The sequence below is a fragment of the Schistocerca cancellata genome, chromosome 1 (genome assembly GCF_023864275.1).
Source record: "Schistocerca cancellata isolate TAMUIC-IGC-003103 chromosome 1, iqSchCanc2.1, whole genome shotgun sequence".
Taxonomy (NCBI): domain Eukaryota; kingdom Metazoa; phylum Arthropoda; class Insecta; order Orthoptera; family Acrididae; genus Schistocerca; species Schistocerca cancellata.
The window spans coordinates 1,247,537,636-1,247,556,658 of NC_064626.1; the positions used below are offsets into that span (position 1 = coordinate 1,247,537,636).

A 19,023-nucleotide genomic window follows, 5' to 3' on the forward strand; every position below is an offset into this window, starting at 1 on the left:
ACTAGTTTTAAACACTCCATCTTTGGCTGGCCCACAGCTACTTCTTTCAATCTCTCAAAAATCAGCTTAGCTAGAGTATACCATGTTCTAATCAGCATAACAATTTTTCATTCTTTCTTGATTATCATGCCATAATTTTAATATTGTTTCCATGTGAATGATAAAACCATGATGTCTACAAATGATACCTGAATCCAGAGACTGAGCATTTTTCACAGCTTCAAGAATTTTTTCTTTGCCTTTTATAATTGTTCTGACTGTTGATACCAGTAGATCAAACTATTTATCAAATCACAATTTAATTTTCGCAATGAAGTCTTTGATAATATTATGTTAAGTTCCAAAAATTATGATGATCTTTTCTTGTTTGATGCAGATGAATCAGTTCTGACATAGAATCTATCAATGAAGAGAACTCCATGGATAAAATGATTCCACACGAAACACATCTCAATCTCTCATAAACCACACAGTGTGTGGGCAAAGTGGGGGGAATAGAGGTGAGCGGCACTCAAACAGATGAATCATTTAACTTTGGACTTGCGTAAAACAGGGTAGTGTAAATAGGGTATCACTGTACTGTTTAAGATTTAACAATAAATTACTTGGTGGCACATTTCGTAAGTGTTGCATCCTATGTCGTTACAAGACCATGTCAACATTTTGTACAATGTAGCTGCTTGTCACACATTGTCGGCTAACCATCACAAGTTTCTACAGAGAATTGTGGCTTCTCCTCTTAATCGGAGGGTTCAGATTGAGTCTGCTTGTGTGACTCAGAAGTTAAATCATCCCAGGTATAGCAAGTAGCTACCTTGGGAAATTATGGTATTTCTGAAACTGCATGATATCTGAACATGCTGTCAACATTATACAACTTGTTTAATTTGCTTATTGCGTCTGGAAGAGAAGTAAATAGACAGTTAATGAGCTAAAGCTGGGCAAAAGAAAGAAAACTAGAAGAAAAAGGTATTCTCAATTTCACAAATTGAAGAGTTATTTTGTCTCCAGCAACACTTTAAGAAATTATCTTTTCAAGTCTGAAAATGTTAATTATTACCATTTTTCAGAAGTAATAAATTAAAAGCACATAACCTATGGAGAAAATTTCCCTACAGGAGTTTAGCACAAGGCTTCACCATGGTTGAGAATTTCCTAATCAAATTCAAACATTGTTACTTCAGAATGAGATTTTCACTCTGCAGCGGAGTGTGCGCTGATATGAAACTTCCTGGCAGATTAAAACTGTGTGCCCGACCGAGACTCGAACTCGGGACCTTTGCCTTTCGCGGGCAAGTGCTCTACCAACTGAGCTACCGAAGCACGACTCACGCCCGGTACTCACAGCTTTACTTCTGCCAGTACCTCGTCTCCTACCTTCCAAACTTTACAGAAGCTCTCCTGCGAACCTTGCAGAACTAGCACTCCTGAAAGAAAGGATATTGCGGAGACATGGCTTAGCCACAGCCTGGGGGATGTTTCCAGAATGAGATTTTCACTCTGCAGCGGAGTGTGCGCTGATATGAAACTTCCTGGCAGATTAAAACTGTGTGCCCGACCTAGACTCGAACTCGGGACCTTTGCCTTTCGCGGGCAAGTGCTCTACCAACTGAGCTACCGAAGCACGACTCACGCCCGGTACTCACAGCTTTACTTGTTGGAAGGTAGGAGACGAGGTACTGGCAGAAGTAAAGCTGTGAGTACCGGGCGTGAGTCGTGCTTCGGTAGCTCAGTTGGTAGAGCACTTGCCCGCGAAAGGCAAAGGTCCCGAGTTCGAGTCTCGGTCGGGCACACAGTTTTAATCTGCCAGGAAGTTTCATTGTTACTTCACAACAAAATGTCACCACTTACTGAACTTCTCCGGTAGGAGGCTAATGCTTGTATTAGTGCTGCTGAGGCCAACGCATTAAAAGGTTTCTGTGGCAATGATAAACGAAATAAAGGTAGACTTCTCCATCACAACAAAATGTCACCATTTACAGAACCAAATTAATGGCAAAGTAAACAATATTTTCAGCAAACCAATAATGGAAATTCCTGGCTGGAAAAATATGTAAAACAGGGCAGAAGTTGTGTACCCTCTCCTCCAAGCTATAGTTTTCTGGGTTTCTGGGAGCGGAGAGGAAAATTAAACAGTTGTGAGGTTAAAACTTGAAACTTCCTGGTAGATTAAAACTGTGTGCTGGACCGAGACTCGAACTCTGAACCTTTGCCTTTCGCGGGCAAGTGCTCTACCAAGTACGACTCATGCCCCACCCTCACAGCTTTACTTCTCGTCTACTACCTTCCAAACTTCACAGAAGCTCTCCTGCGAACCTTGCAGAACTAGCACTCCTGGAAGAAAGAATATTGCAGAGACATGGCTTAGCCAAAGCCTGGGGGATGTTTCCAGAATGAGATTTTCACTCTGCAGCGGAGTGTGCGCTGATATGAAACTTCCTGGGAGATTAAAACTGTGTGCCAGACCGAGACTCAAACTCGGGACCTGGCCTGCGAAAGGCAAAGGTCCTGAGTTCGAATCTCGGTTCGACACACAGTTTTAATCTGCCAGGAAGTTTCATATCAGTGCACATTCCGCTGCAAAGTGAAAATCTCATTCTGGAGTTGTGAGGTTGGTGGCAGCCTGGCACAGTTTTCGCCGAATCAATCAAGTAAGTTTCAACTCTTTTAGTGCTGTATTGCTGCTTCTGCTCTGAGCAGCTCGCAGTTTCTGAGGTAAATTCCGTAACTTGTGTTGTTTTTTCAGTTTCTTTACTATTTTGGATCTTGGATCCAACTTTAATTCACATTTGCAAGATGCACAGTCTTTGGAAAGCCAATTGCAGTTCTACCGTAATCTTATGTTCAATTATAGATACTTAAACTAGTAAAGGAGTTTTGCTATTTGGGGAGCAAAATAACTGATGATGCATGGTGCACAGAAACGCATTACAGGAAATAGTATTCACACAAGCTTTTGAGCTCTTGGTCTTTCTGTAGTAAAAATAGTTACAGTCACACACAATCACACAGACATCCAAACACACACTCTGGCAGTCACAGCAAGTCAAGTTATTTATTATCAATTATTAACAGGAGTTGCCTGGGAAGCTGGAGATGGGGAACAGATAAGAAAGGATGCACGAGGCAAGGAGGGAATAGTGTGAGGCAGGTCTTTGATACATGACTCAGCAGTTGCGCAACACTAAAGAAGTTCAAACAGTGTGTGTGTGTGTGTGTGTGTGTGTGTGTGTGTGTGTGTGTGTGAACTTTGAGAAATTGGGGCAAATAATTGAGACATGTACAAACCCTCTTTCTGCAAGTAAAGCTCCTTCAGTTTGGCTCTCTGTATACCAAATTCTTCTTTTGCTTGCTGCTTCTCTGTTTCAAGCTCTTTTATCCTTTCCATTAATTCTGCAACCCTTGACATCACACCTGTGAAGAGTAATATTTAATTTTAATAAATGTGGGAAATCTAACATCACATGACAATTCAGTTCAATCAGTATTTACCAATATTAAATCAGTCAACATATAACCACTGTATCATCTTGCTTCATGAATTCCACAAGTGGGGCAAGTGCAAGCACAACGCAAAATTCAGAGTGCGGAAAGTAGTACCACAGGAGATCTTAGGCTTCACTGCTAATGCTGTCATTAAACAATCAGAATGATGAACTTCACTATGAATCTAGAATACAGTCCCAAGAACCATGTCAAGTATTATAAGGGTAGACATACTGTCTACAAGGGATTCAGTAACTGTAGGTGAACTGCTGTGGCACGCCATCCACCAAGTGCGGCAGTCCGACCAGCTATGAGCCACAGCATTTAAACTCCCATGACTCCACACTACAGCAGCCAACATTCAGACCGCAACAAGAAGGCACAGTGTGGGCCGTCAGAGGGAGATACCAGTGAAAACACCAAGCCACCTATCAGTAAGATCTCACTAGGCCCACAACCAGCAGTTCATCCACCAGCTAAAGACTGCTATTCATTCCCAGAGTTGCCACTGCTGCCCGCTGTCTGACTCTAATGCCACACTTCTGGGGATAAGCCCTACCCAGTGTGACATTTTTGGACTTTAAGAGGTTTTCAGTGGTGACTACTGACATTCTTTGGACCTGGACACCTCAAGAAGAAGTTGACATCTTGTTTCCTTTTTAAACTCCAGAATCAAATCAATTTTGCTCAAAGTCCTTTCAAATTGTGTGTTAGTAAGATGTTAAATGACAGCACTTCCTGTTCTTATTTTTTGGGAGACGTTTCAGATTTGTAATTGTTAATTTATTTACATCAGCTTTGAGAAGATGTAAGTGATCATGGCAAGTTTCAGTAGTTGCAGGCAACTGACTCTAAATAATGAAAACTGTGAGGTCAGCCAGATGAGTACTAAAAGGAATCCACTGAATTTTGGTTACACAGTAACACACACAAATCCAACAGCCATCAATTCATCAAAATACTTAGGGATTACAATTAAAAATAACTTGAATTGGAACAAACAAATAGGTAATGTTGTGGCAAAAGCAAAGCAAAAACTGCATTTTATTGGTAGAACAGTTCAAGATGCAACACATCCACTAAAGAGACTGCTGCAATATGCTTGCCCGTCCTCTTTAGGGAGTGGGCTTACTGCAGCACAGTATGGGTTCAAAGAAGGGGAGCACATTTTGTATTATCACAAAATATGTGAGAGAGTGTCGTGAATATGATACGTGAGTTGAGGTAACAATCATTAAACTGTGGAGTTTTTCAATGCAGTGAGATCTTAAATGCAATTTCAATCACCAACTTTCTGCTCCAAATGCGAAAATATTTTGTTGGCATACACCTACATAGGGAGAAATGATCATAATAATACACCAAGAGAATTCAGAACTTGTGCAGAAGGATTTAAGTCTGTTTTTCCTTCACACAGCTCACGAGTGAAATGGCAGAGAAATAATCTGAAAGTGCTTCAGCCTGGTACCTAACTGTGAATTGCAGAATAGTCATGTAGGTAGATCTTCAGGTATCAATTGTTTAATCACCACATAAAACATCACATTCCTTGTCAAAGGGCAGCAACAATGTTTTGGTGCTACGATAGCACAACCTTGTATCTAAGGAATATGGATTAAATGTCCTTCATCATATTGCTACGATGGATAAAAAGTAAAGCACAGTCAACAGAAGGCGCATCGTTCACTAAAACAGCGAACAACTCATACAGCAAACATAAATGAGAACATTAACTGGTTAATAACAGGGTTCCCGTCAGGAAATGGCGAACCGTCAAAGGTTGAGGGCAATGAGCACAAAGTGGTGGCGGAGCATCACTTAACAAATGACGATGGCTAAAAAGACAGTGCCCAATATGCTACCTAGCTATAATGATCTCCTCACAGTGAGTGGGCCAAGAGGAGGTCATCCAAGTAGATGGGAGAGGTTTAATTCCCCAGAGCTTGTTTCTTTGAAGGGAAGACCAGTGGTGATGCCAAAGTGACACCACCTGCATGGCAACACAGAAATCATCAGAGGGAAAGGAAAAACTAGTGGGCCAAGATATGAGGACTGCAGCCTTGCCAGCATTGTCAGCAGCCTTGCTTCCCATCAGACCTTTGTGAGCAGGAACCCACATAAACAAACATCACAGTGCCTCCATCATGAGTGAGCAATTGACAGCTTTCCTGGGCCCGTTCCACAAAGGTACGAATGATGTACAGCACAAAAGAGGCTCTGAAGGGCACTAAGAGAGTCTGAGCAGATGACATACTTGAAAAGCCTGTGTCGCTGGATGTACTGTGTGATCTGATACAGGGCAAAGAGCTCTGTCGCAAATTCTGAGCAGTGTTCTGGAACATGATACCAAAAAATGTCGGTGCCAACGATTAAGGCACACCCGACACCATGGTCAGTCTGAGAGCCATCAGTGCAAAACCAAGATACTACCGCAAAGTTCTGTGCGAAGGTCGTGAAACTTACAGCAATAGAGCAAGGCTGGAGTAGTGTCCTTAGCAAATGAAGGTCAAGGTGAACACATGCCGCCACACGAAGCCAAGGTGGTGAAGAGTTCAAACCCATTGCGGAAATGGCAAGTAGTGTGAAGTTTATTTGCCGGAGCAAGAGCCAAAAGCAAACTCCAGGAAGTAACAGAAAGAGGGACACACCCCATACTGGCAATCAAAGGGGTAATTGAAGGAGGAGGCATAGTATGGGTGACAAGGCATTGGAGACAAACAGCATGCATATCTGTTGAGGAGAAAGTCACCGTGGTATGACAGCGGTAGTTCGCCAGCTTCTGCACACAGACCCTCAACCGAGCTAGTGTAAAAAAAACTCCAGTTGCCAAACGGATGCCATGTTGGTGGAGAGTATTGAGATGGCATAAGAGGGATGGATGTGGACATGCATAAATAGAACACTCATAGTCTAGTTTTGAATGGGCAAGGAATTGGTACAAATGGATGAGGGTCGTCTGATCCACTCCCCATGAAGTACTGCTGAGGACATGTAGGACACTAAGGGACTGTTTACAGTGGGCGGCCAGGTAAGACACATGAGAACACCAAGAAAGTTTCCTATTGAGCATGAGCCACACGAATTTCATAGTGTCGACAAATGAAAGAGCAACAGGCCCAAGATGTAAAGACAGAGGAAGAAACCAACTGTGCCGCCAGAAATTCATACAAACAGTTTAGTCAGTGGAGAAGCAAAAGCCACTGTCGATGCTCCATGAGCAAAGATAATTGAGAGATCGCTGAAGATGCTGCTCAAGGAGACAGATTGCAAAATCATCAACGGCCTTCACTTAATGACTGAGACCAGCCGTATTTTTGTAGAATTGTCAGTGGTAACAGACAACAAATCTGGATGAAATAATGTAGAAATCAATGTGGGACGTAAAACAAATATATCCATTAGGACAATGTGGTGAAATTTGTTGTTAATGGGCTATGGCAGGAGATGACCAAGACGAGTGCCTTTGCTAAGAGCATGAAATCACCTGCAACACCTCTCCTGGACTCATGACCATATTGATTGGATCCTAGATGGCTGGAAAACCATAGCCTGGTGAGGTGAATCCAAATTTCAGTTGCTAAGAGCTAAAGGTATGGTTCAAGTGTGATGCAGACCCCACAAAGTTCTGGACCCAAGTTGACAACAAGGCACTGTGCAAGCTAGTGTTGGCTCCATAATGGTGTGGGCTGCATTTACATGAAATGGGCTGGGTCCTCTGGTCCAACTGAAACAATAACTTACTTGGAGACCATCTGTTGCCATTCATGCACTTCATGTTCCCAAACAATGGAATTTTTATGGATGCCATTGTGCCATGTCACCAGGTCACAACTGTTCGTCATCAGTTTGAAGAACATTCTGGACAATTTGAGTTTTGTAAGATCACAGAACAACTGTGCTGTCTGAGACTCAAGACATGCTACTGAAAAATCTGAGGGTATTAGTATTCCTCATGCAATTTGCCTTGAGCTGGTGTACTTATGGTAACTACGTTAACATATTGGCAAAAATTTGAAAGTTTCAGTAACTTAAAGAAACTCATTACTGAGATCAAGTTCTGGGCATGGATATACAGTCGTGTTTCAACAAAACTGCACACCACGAATATTCCATGGGTCGGGATCCAGTTATGTACTTTGTGTATGCCCCTCTGAAGTTGGTGCTCTGCAGTTTGCAATAACGTAAAGCTGCAATACAGTCAAAGGTCATCCACATACAATGATTGTCACACACTAAGTCACGATAACATTAACAGCGATGATGATAGTGAAGAGGGTTACGCCCAAAACTGATCCCTATGGGACTCCAGTTTCCCGTATGTATTGGTTGCTGAAGGATAAACCTATCTTGACCCATAACAGTTGCATGGAGAGGAAATTCTGGATAAAATAGGAAAGCAGCCCCGTAAGCACCATTCGTGCAGTACAAACAGGATGTGATAATGCTAACAAGGGAACCTCCCCATCGCACCCCCTCAGATTTCGTTATAAGTTTTCACAGTGGATAGGCCTTGAAAAACTGAACACAGATCAATCGAGAAAACAGGAAGAAGTTGTGTGGAATTATGAAAAAAATAATCAAAATATACAAACAGAGTAGTCCATGCGCAATATAGGCAACAACAGGGAGAACGGGAGCTCAAGAGCGCCGTGGTCCCGTGGTTAGCGTGAACAGCTGCGGAACGAGAGGTCCTCAGTTCAAGGCTACCCTCGAGTGAAAAGTTTAATTTTTTATACAGCCTATACGGGACAGAAGGATCAGGCATTGTTCAATTTTTGTGTGGGACCTCTTGTGCAACCGTTAGTTGTGTTTGATTTTCGGCAAGTGAAATACTTTGTGAAAATATTCTATGATTTTGCGAAGCTGCACAGGTACACAGAGCAGTATTGTTTACGTGATCGTGTGTCAATTATCAAAGTTCAGGCACTCACACATAATCCACTTCGCTCTCCAAAATTCCAGGATATGTTCAGATCTGCTTGGACATATGCAGGATTTGAGGGTCTACACATGGAAAAATCTGAAAATGTTAAAAACATATGTTTCGACAGAGCACAGGGAAAACTGTGCGACTGTGAAACTGTTGCATTCATTTGTTGCAGCGCGAAAATAAAGAAAGTAAACTTTTCACTTGAGGGAAGACTTGAAACAAGGACCTCTTGTTCCGCAGTTGCTCACGCTAACCACGGCACTCCTGAGTTCCCATCATCCTTGATGTTGCCTATCTGACTCATGGACTACTCAGTTTGTATATTTTGCTTATTTTTCTCGTAGTTACATACAACTTCTTCCTGTTTTCTCGATTGATCTGTGTCCAGTTTTTCAAGGCCTATCCACTGTGCCAACTTATAACAAAATCTGAGGGGGGTGCGATGGGGAGGTTCCCTTGTAAGTGGTACTGTACACATTCTGCAGGTCAAGGAACACAGTGATTGGTAATGCACAAAAGCATTGCACACTGCGGATTCCAGACAAATCAGCTGGTCTGCTATGGACAGTAATGACCAAACCCCTTTGAAACTGCAATAAATGTCTTCAGGCTTCCAAGTAAAAACACAAGCGCGCACACAGACAGACAGACAGACAGAGAGAGAGAGAGAGAGAGAGAGAGAGAAAGAGAGAGTGTTGTCAGATGATGATTATTATTTCGATTAAATTACATGGCCTATTCATTAGAGAAACTAGTCAATAATTAGCAAAAGTATGAAGGTTTTTTCTGGTTTCCGGATAGGAATAATAATGCCCTCTGCACAATTAGGAGTGGAGGGGGGGGGGGGGACTCCCCTTCCCACCAAATAATACTGAAAAACCCAAAGATTTGTTTTATGCTGTCATTACTAAGGTGTTTCATAATTCAATTGTCGATTTTATTGCGTCCAGAGGCCGTGTCTTGACACACTGCTAAAGTGGTGAGGAACAAGTATTCAGTAAATGGAATACTGTATGATTCAAGGCTTGTGCACAGAAGATTAAGCAGCTTCACTCCACCAGTGTTCTGGGTCAGGAAAATAGTATGGTAGTTACTGCATGCGGGTTCTCCAGCGAAGTGTGCCATGAAACATTCAGCAATGACCTTGAGATCAGTACAAATGTCACTACTAAGGGAGATGCCAGGAACCACTGTAGACATTGTGTGGCCACAAATACAGCAGTAATTAGTCCATATTTGAGACAATAGTGTGCTGGCCCTCATAGATGATACATATTGTTCGCAACACTTTTCTTTAAATTAAAAACCATGCCTTCACTCAAAGTCTCTTGAATGCTATTAAATGTACAATAGAAGGATGGCATTTGTGTCAATGAAGTGCCTTGACACTAATAGCTGCAGCAATTTCTTCAGACCACCATGGCATAGGTTTACAAAGGGGAGGTCCTGAAGAATAGGATATTGTTGCTTCAGCTGCTTGTATAATCTTGTCAACAGTATCTTCTACCACTGCCTAAATGCCCCCCTATCTTCAATGCTTTTTAAAGTTGCTTTGGAGGTGAAAGCTTGCCAATTGGCTTTTCAAAGTAATCAGTGTGGTGCATGTTCCATTGGTGGGTGGTCTGAGAAAACGGGAGTGACAGGGAAGTGGTCACTATCACAGAGGTCACCATGGACGTACCACTGGACCAAAGATGACATGCTCAGGCTGCAGACTTAGTGATATCTATGGCTGAGTATGTTGCATGGGCCATACTGAAATGTACTGCTACACCAGTATTAAATAGGCAGACTTCCAGTTCTGAAATTAATCGCTCTATTACTTCCGCTCCATTACATGCAGTTTCTCTGACCCACAGAGGATTGTGAGCACTGAAGTCCCTGAATAGGAAGAAGTGGGGAGGCAGCTGTTTGCAGTGGGGAGGCAGCTGTTTCAATAGCTCCACCAGCTTGTGATGTGAGTACACATCTGTCTGGAGATGAGTAGATATACATATACTATTGCTCTAACACATAGACACCAACGACGGGAGTTTCAGAGTAAATGCGCATGCAGATTCCTCCAGACACCCTCTCAACATTAACACAATTTCTACAACAGTATTTTTAATTTTTAATAGAAGGTTGTTGGGTTTCTGAGAACCTTGTCTCCCAAAGTCAACACCAACTGCAGAGTAAGAAGCCGTTAATTGACAGAGCTCAGCCTGATGGCAATGGTAGCCATTAAAGTTTCATTGAAGGAATGGCAGATTTGGATATGAGAAAGCAGTGAAGAGGAAAAGAAAATGCAAATTACTTTGCTGCTGAATCATGTCCACTTCAATGTATTATTCTTCTCATCGGTACTCACAGACTCAACCGTGGGAGAAGGTGGGGGTGGAGGGCAGATCAACCAGAGCAGCAGATTTTGGTTTAAGATAAGATAAGATCATTTTAAAAATTTTTTTTCTAACCCACACCTTTTATACTATAGCCAGTTTTAGTGTTAATTGTTGTAATGTTATGAGAACTATGTAATGCATCTACTTATTATGTAATGTCTATCATTTGACATTAGTGAAACGTTTCTTTTAGACTTAAGTTAGAAGTAAAAGTAAGTGTACTAAAGTAGGGTATTTTGTCTGATTTTTTTCATGTACTGTGGCAGAGAAGAAGCACCTCCAAGGGAAGTGATGCCAGTGCATTTCCTTACTAACTACCACTTGGACCTATTGAAGGTGTGGACAGCTTGGTGAGAAATTGTGTAAAAGCTCATTAAAAGTGTGAAAATGCTTGTGAAAAATACTAAACTGAGCAAGTGAAATTTTCTGCCTGAAAGTGAACTGCAATGCGCAGTGTAATTTAGTTTTTTTGCAACCTATGAGGATTTATTTTGTTTAGCAAGACAGGACTTGTACAAAGTGACATGTATCTTAAAATGTAATCTTCGCTAAGCAAAAAGGACATCACTTACGATGCAGATGCTTAATTTTTTGTTAAAAGTATGACTTGTGGATATTTTGTGCAATTGTACAATACTTTGTATGTAAATATGCTGTGTGGGGATTTCATATGGGCCATTCATATACAGGGTGTACATAAAGTTCGGGAACGCATTCAATTATTTATTGCACAACAACTAAACACTGTACAGATGTCATATATATTGTGTTTTGAAGGAAAGTTTTTTTTACAAACATTTGATATGTGAACCACGAGTGACCCCGTAGATGTCAATACGGTAATCAAATTCTTGCCATACCTGTCCCAGCATGGCACCGTCGACTGTGACAGTCACTTCCTGTATTCTCTCCCGTGCAGCTCTGCTACATCACGTGGTAGAGGTGGTACATACACCAGATCTTTAATGTGTCCCCATAGAAAAAAAAAATCACACGAAGTGAGATCTGGTCATCAGGGAGCCCATTTCATGAACTCCAACACACAGAAAGTTCGTTCTGCACCTGAACTCACCATGTTTGCGAATAGCACTGACTATCGGAAAATCACCTAATTTCGCTGTGGCGGTATACGTGAAAAAAACTTTCAAGGTTTATCTTCCAAATGACATATGTATGATATCTGTACAATGTTTGGTTCTTGTGCAATAAATAGTTGAAACTGTTCCCGGACTTTATGTACACCCTGTATAAATTTGAAAAATATATGTACTGTAGTTTTGATAAGATTTCTTATCTAATATTTTTTTGTGTGTAGATTTTAAACTTAATTTCTGGGGTCACTTGTTGTCACTGAATTGCCCAGTTACCTATTTGTAATATCTATCTGGTTAATCCACTGAGGGGGTGATGTGATGAAGCAAGCTGGGATTATTTTACTTCCCCTCCTGTTTTGCCATCTGCCTCCTTAAAATTCATGTTGTTCTTAACTAATTACCATGAACGTATGTGAGAATAATCTGCATTTCCATAAAAGAGAAAGGTTGGTCCTCAGTTTTAAAGAATATAACACCAGATCTAATTTTGTGCTTAGTTTTGTGTGTGTAATTGATTTTCTAATTTATTTCGACTATTCTTGGTTAGAACCTTTTGTTATATGATGAAATCAGTAACGGTTTCATAACTTAAATTCTACCATTGACATATAAACAAAAATAAATTCTGTAGTAATTATAAACATTTGGAGGAACGACTTGTAGTGTTCTTGAAGTATCTATTTGGCTCTATTCGAAAACATGTTAGCAAAGCCAGCCCTTAATTAATTCCAAAGTAATTAACAGTTTTGCCAAAAGTATTGTTTGTGTAACTATAAATGTTACTTTCATGATTTAAACAAATAATTCGGCTTTCTCTCGCAGTAGAAGAAACTGTTAAAAAGAACCAATTTTTCGATGTATTCATTAATTTAATGGGTCAAGTTTTAATTGTAATTTCTGCAAATTTAACTTCAAACAATGTGTAGTTTCAGTATCTATTATTGTGAGGATATATAAGGACCCGATTTTTGGTACTGAGACAGTCAGTCCATGGCCGAGTTTCAGATGAGAAACCTGTGTTGGTTAGATCAACTAGAGTGCATCAACTTAACTGCGAAATACGTGTAACTATTGTAGCAGTATGTGAATGTTCGCCTGCAACCTATTAATGAGGCCTATCGATAGTTAAACAATAGTGCACTGGGCACATAACTGTGTATTATTGGGGGGTTGTGAACAGTGAAAGTAAAGTACTATGAAACGCAAATGTGCACCTGTCCGCTACATGATTTAAAGAAGTCAGTGTTGTACTTCAACAACCCATTTTTCAGCGAGTGTAGCAACGCAGTGCGTCAACACTGAGGACAACAAATGAAGAAATAAAGCAGGAGAATACTACAGGTGGAAACAAGGAGAGTAGGGTGCCCCCAGAAATGTTACAGGCAGTGGGATACCAGCACTGCCACTGACCCATCCCAACACCCACACCATACCATTATCACAATAGAACAGGGACAACACCAAGGGAAGAAGACACAAGAAATGGGGAAACAGAATAAATGTAGGGAAAGGGCAGGGAGATGCTGGCAGGTGTTGAGGCAAGGTCAAGGCCTACATAACTAAAGTCTATGCTAACTGAGAGGCTCAAACTACAGAGAAAAATTCAATGACTTATACCTGAGAGTACAAACCACTTTCACAAAGAAAACTGAGGAACAATGTAACCATGCGAGAGTCAGCCGCTAACTGTTGAGACAAAGAAGGTATGAGGGCATATTTAGTGCAAAGGGCCAAAAGGCAGGGAGAGTCCAGCAAAATATTGATCACCATGAGGGAAGCTCTGCAACTATGGGGGAGGGGGGGGGGGGGGGGCAGCTCATTGCAGAGTAAAAACCCATGGGTCAACCTAGTATGCCCAATATGAAGATGGCAGAGAATGGTAGATTCCCACCAGGAGAGGCAGATGGAAGAATGCCGATTCTTCTCTTAAACTTCTTGATCCACCTACAGCTTCCCTTAAACACTTCTTTGGCTACTGATGATCCTTGCATCTTCTTAACAAGGTCAGTGAAAATCATTCTCGCCTTCTCATAAATTCTCATTAATATTATCACCTTGCAATTGCTTTTCATTTATCCACATAAGGAGCAACCTTTTGACATTGTCCACAATACAAAACTGTTGTTTAGATACTCTTGCCACTCCCTTTGAAGCATCTATCTCCTTAATCTTGTCTTTGTTCTTGAGGATAGCACAAACAGTTGATCGATTGAATGCGCATGCTAAATCAGCAATGCTCACACCACGCTCGCATTTTTTGATGATTTTACATTTCTTTTCTGATGTTATTTTCTTACGGAGCCCTGTGGAACGCCATTCCCCTGGGTCTGTGAAAAGCTGAGAACAGTGCTTAACCAGACTCTCAACAACCAATGGAACAGGAATAAAAGTCATGATAGGGCTCCAAAGACCCCATTCATGGAGCAGAAGGAGGATGTGACGGCGCCAAGCTGTGTCGTAGGCCTTACTAAGATTGAAGCAAACAGCGACAAGAAGACAGCACTGAGAAAGGTCTGTCTAACTGTGGTTTCCAATTGAAGCAGATGATCAATCAGGAATCGTCTCTCCCGAAATCTGTACTGGTAAGGTGATAAAAGGTCCCGAGATTCAAGGACCCAATTGAGTTGATAAGCCACCATCCATTTTAGTAACTTGCAGGGACATTGGTCAGGCTGATGGGCCGTTAACTATCAAGGAACAATGAATCCTTGCCAGGCTTAAGAAAAGGAACAAGCCACAATACTGTCCCCCCACTGAGAGGGGAAAATGCCTTGGAGCCAAATACGATTAAACACCTAGTGGAGATAGTGGTGTTGTAGAGGACTGAGATGTGGAATCAATTGGTTTCGGGTGGAATCAGGGCCACGAGCTGAATCTTGGGAAGAAGGGAGGGCCATAAGAAGACCCCATTCTGCTGTTTCCGGAGGAGGAAGTGTTCTGTGAGAATTGATGTATCTGTACAAAGGCCACCTGGAAGGACAAGGCCATTGACAAAGGGACAGAAAAACCTAGACAGGAGACAAAGCATTCCCAACACACCTGTTTGGTGTTTGATTAAGTAATGGACTTTGGGGCGAAGAATTTTATAGGTTACAAGACTGGCAGAGGACAGATGCAACTTAAGATGTTGCATGGCGCAACAACAATCACAAATGACAGTGGCAATGGCTGTGCTCCACCACAGAATAGGCTAACAGCAGACAGCACCTGTGAAGTGCAAAATGGCAATACATAGACACCAATCGGCACAGTGGAAAGCCCAATGTGGTAACTTGGTCAGTGGGAGGCAGGAAGAGCATGAGAGAATCAACGGGGAGTAGTCATTATCAGAGAGGTCATTGCGTGGCTATCAGTGTAAGGAAGGAAGAAGGGGAGGGGAAGAGGGCAGAAGATCAATGGCAGAAAAATGCCTTATGCATCAATAAAATGAGTAAGGGAACAACCATTAAGAAAGCACAAGTCATGGTCGGCAAGAAAATGGTCAATGATGAGCCCCCAACTAGTAGAAGCACTGTCCATAAAGGTTGATGGGAATTAAAATCGCCAAGGAGGAGGACTGGAAGGGGGAGATGCCGATGTAGGTGGCCTGTCAGGAGGGAGATAAGAGACCAACATGGAAACATCACTGGAAGCCCTCAAAGGGCTGACCCAGTTCTGACAGAAAGCACAGAACCCATGAAGGGTCAGTGAGTGAGCATTAGTAAAATGAGATTCCTGAAGAATGACACAAGCTGCCGAGTAAAAGCCAATAAGAGATTGCAACTCTGGGAGGTGATGGTAGTATTCACTATAATTCCATTGAATAACCATAGAGCAGGTATTAAATGGGAGGCGAATGGGCTGGAGTCAATCATGCTGCTAGGTCACCATTCGCCACCAACGACAATGGGGCGACATCCATAAATAAGATGTCAGATTCTGGTTGAAAGGGGGGAGATGGCGCGGCCGGGGAGGGGATTTATGTTTCTTCTTGTTGTCTTTCAGAAGTTGACATGAGCCGTGCATAGAGGGAGAGCAGGCTTCTGAAAGATCCAGACCCAAAATAGAGCGAGTAATCTTGGGGGACACAGACTGTGTGTCCCATGGCAGAGTTGTGGAAACAGGCCTCTGGCCCAAGAGCTACTGGGCTGGGTGCAGGGATCCCGGGATGGGGTCCCATCACTGCCAGGTGCCAAAGAAGTGGCGCACTTCTTCAGCCATGGAGGGGGAGTGGCACCTAGAGGGGAGGTCTCAGGAGCAGCAGATGAGGAGAGGAGATGGGGATGGGACTGTGATAAGGAAGAGGGAGGTTGGTTGGTTTGTTTGTGGGATTGAAGGGACCAGACTACTAGGGCCATCAGTCCCTTTTTCCACGAACTTGAAACACTCACAAAGAATAAGAACAAACAATGGTGATGACAAGAGATGACTCAGGACAAGAAAGACGCAGACAGAGACCAGAAAAAAGGAATTAAAATCACAGCGAGTGTGACAGTGATTGGCCGACCATAGAAACAAAAAAGGAAAGGCCAACCACCAAGAAACACTAAAAACCCCAGTCTAAAATCGTAGGCCACAGGCCAGACTCAACACAAAAAAAGGACAAACACTTAGATCAAGTAATAAAAACTCCCTGCACGAAAAAAACTCAAAACTATATCTGCCATCGCAACGTCATCTGATAAAAGTGCAGGAAGTGTATCAGGCAGTGCAAACTTCTGCCTGAGCGGAGTTAAAAGTGGGCAGTCCAACAAGATGTGGACCACCGTCAAAGCTGACCCACAGCAACATAAAGGAGGGTCCTTGCGGCACCATAAATAGCTGTGTGTTATCCAGGTGTGGTCAATGCGCAGCCAGCAGAGGACAACAGAGTCCTTGCGAGAGACCTGCAAGGAGGAGTGCCACACACCGGTAGCCTCCTTGATGGCCCGAAGTTTGTTGGGTGAAGGAAGGGTGTGCCATTCTTCACCCCAGGTGCGAAGTACCTTCTGCCACAAAACTGACCTGAGATCACTCTCCGAAAGGCCAACCTCCAATGCTGGTGCACTGACAGCCTGTTTGGCCAACGTGTCAACACGTTCATTTCCCGGGATGCCGACATGACCCAGGGTCGACACAAAGACCACAGAACAGCCGCAACGGGCAAGAGTTTGGAGGGGCTTCTGGATAGCCATCACCAGACGAGAGCAAGGGAAACACTGGTCAATAGCTCATAAACCACTCAGGGAGTCACTACAGATAATGAAGGACTCACCTGAGCAGGAGCAGATATACTCTAGGGCGCAAGACGTGATGACCAGCTCAGCAGTGAAAACACTGCAGCCTGCCAGCAATGAGTGTTGTTCATAATGATCCCCAAAAGTAAGAGAATAAACGACATGACCAGCAACCATCGAACTGTCAGTATAGACAAAGTCAGAGCCTTGAAACGTGGCAAGGATTGAAAGAAAGCGGTGGCGTAGGGCCTCAGGAGGGACAGAGTCCTCCAGGCCCTGTGCCGAATAGAGCCGAAAGCACGGACGGGGCACACACCACGGGGGTATATGCAGAGGGACCTGGAAAAGGGTGGAAGAGGGAAAACCTCAAGCCCAGAGAGAAGAGCTCTGACACAAACTACGATCCTACACCCTGACCGGGGCCGCCATTCCGGAAGATGGGCGAACAACTGAGGGAACAGGAGACAATAATTGGGATGCCTGGGCAAGCTACAAACGTGTGTAGCATAAGCAGCCAGTAATCGTTGGCGCTGAAACCGCAATGGAGGGACACCTGCCTCCACAAGCATGCTGTTGACAGGGCTTGTCCAGAAAGCTCCAGTGGCGAGTTGGATCCCGCTGTGAAGGAAGGGGTCAAACAACTGCATGCGGAAGGTGATGCCGAACCTTAAGTCAGGCTCTCATAATCTAGATGGTACTGAATTAAGGCTTGGTACAGCCGTACAAGGGTAGACCAATCGGCAGCCCAGCTGGTGTGCCTCAAGCAACTAAGAGCGCTAAGATGCCGCCAGCACGTCCGTTTAAGCTGCCGAATATGAGGTAGCCAAGTCAACTGGGTGTCAAAAACCAATCCTAAATACCAATGTGTCTCTACTGCAGCAAGAGGTTTGCCATCAAGATAAAGCCAAGGCTCCGGGTAAACAGTGCGTCGCCGGCAGAAATGCCTAACGCACGTCTTGGCAGCCGAAAACTGGAGGCCATGTGCTACAGCCCAAGACTGCACCTTGCGGATAACGCCCTGCAGCTGCCATTCAGCAGCTGCAATGTCAGTGGAGCTAAAGTATAGGCAGAAGTCGTCAGCATACAAGGAAGCTGAGACAGACGTTCCCACCGCCACAGCGAGCCCATTAATTGCAATTAAAAAGAGGCAGACACTTAAGACAGATCCTTGCGGTACCCCATTCTCCTGAGCTCGGGAGGAACTATGGAAGGCCGCAACATGCATGCGGAAGGAACAGAAAATTTTGTATGAAAAATCGGGAGCGGACCGGACCCCGAGGACCCCAACCATGAAGCGTAGAGAGGATGTGATGTCGCCATGTCGTATCGTATGCCTTCCACATGTCAAAAAACACGGCGACCAGATGCTGACGGCGGGTAAAGGCCATAAGGATGGCAGACTCCAGGCACAACAGATTATCGGCGGCAGAGCGGCCCTCGCGGAACCTACCCTGAGGTAGAGCCGGAAGGCCCCAAGACTCAAGTAGCCAACTCAACCTCCAGCTCACCATGCGTTCGAGCAACTTGCTAAGAATGTTGGTGAGGCTAATGGGGTGGTAGCTGTCCACCTCCAGTGGGTTCTTGCCAGGTTTCAACACGGGGATTATGATGCTTTCCTGCCATTGCGACGGGAACTCACCCTCAACCCAGTTACGGTTGAAAAGGTCTAGGAGGCGTTGCTGGCAGTCCACCGAGAGGTGTTTGAGTATCTGACAGTGGATGCGATTTTTTTTTTTTTTTTTTTTTTTTTTTTTTTGTGGTTTTAGGGCGCACAACTTCAATGGTCATTAGCGCCCTGACTACTCTAAAAATGCACCGCGAGGCACAAGTTGACAACAACTAAAAGGGAAAACACGCTAAAAGAGACTGACAGGCATAGGATTAAAAAACAACATCAAATATCCTTAGCGAGGTTTGTCAAATTGATAAAACAAAGA

General features: G+C 43.4%; 1 protein-coding gene across 3 annotated transcripts in view; it reads right to left on the bottom strand.

Annotated features, from left to right (window-relative positions):
• LOC126094844 (rab GTPase-binding effector protein 1) overlaps nt 1–19,023 on the bottom strand; it is a 176,364-nt gene that overhangs the window by 133,879 nt on the left and 23,462 nt on the right. For all 3 annotated transcript variants that reach the window (XM_049909470.1, XM_049909461.1, XM_049909451.1), the window contains exon 2: nt 3,289–3,414. In XM_049909470.1, the coding sequence (XP_049765427.1) occupies nt 3,289–3,414 (126 nt within the window). The remainder of the gene's footprint in view (nt 1–3,288; nt 3,415–19,023) is intronic.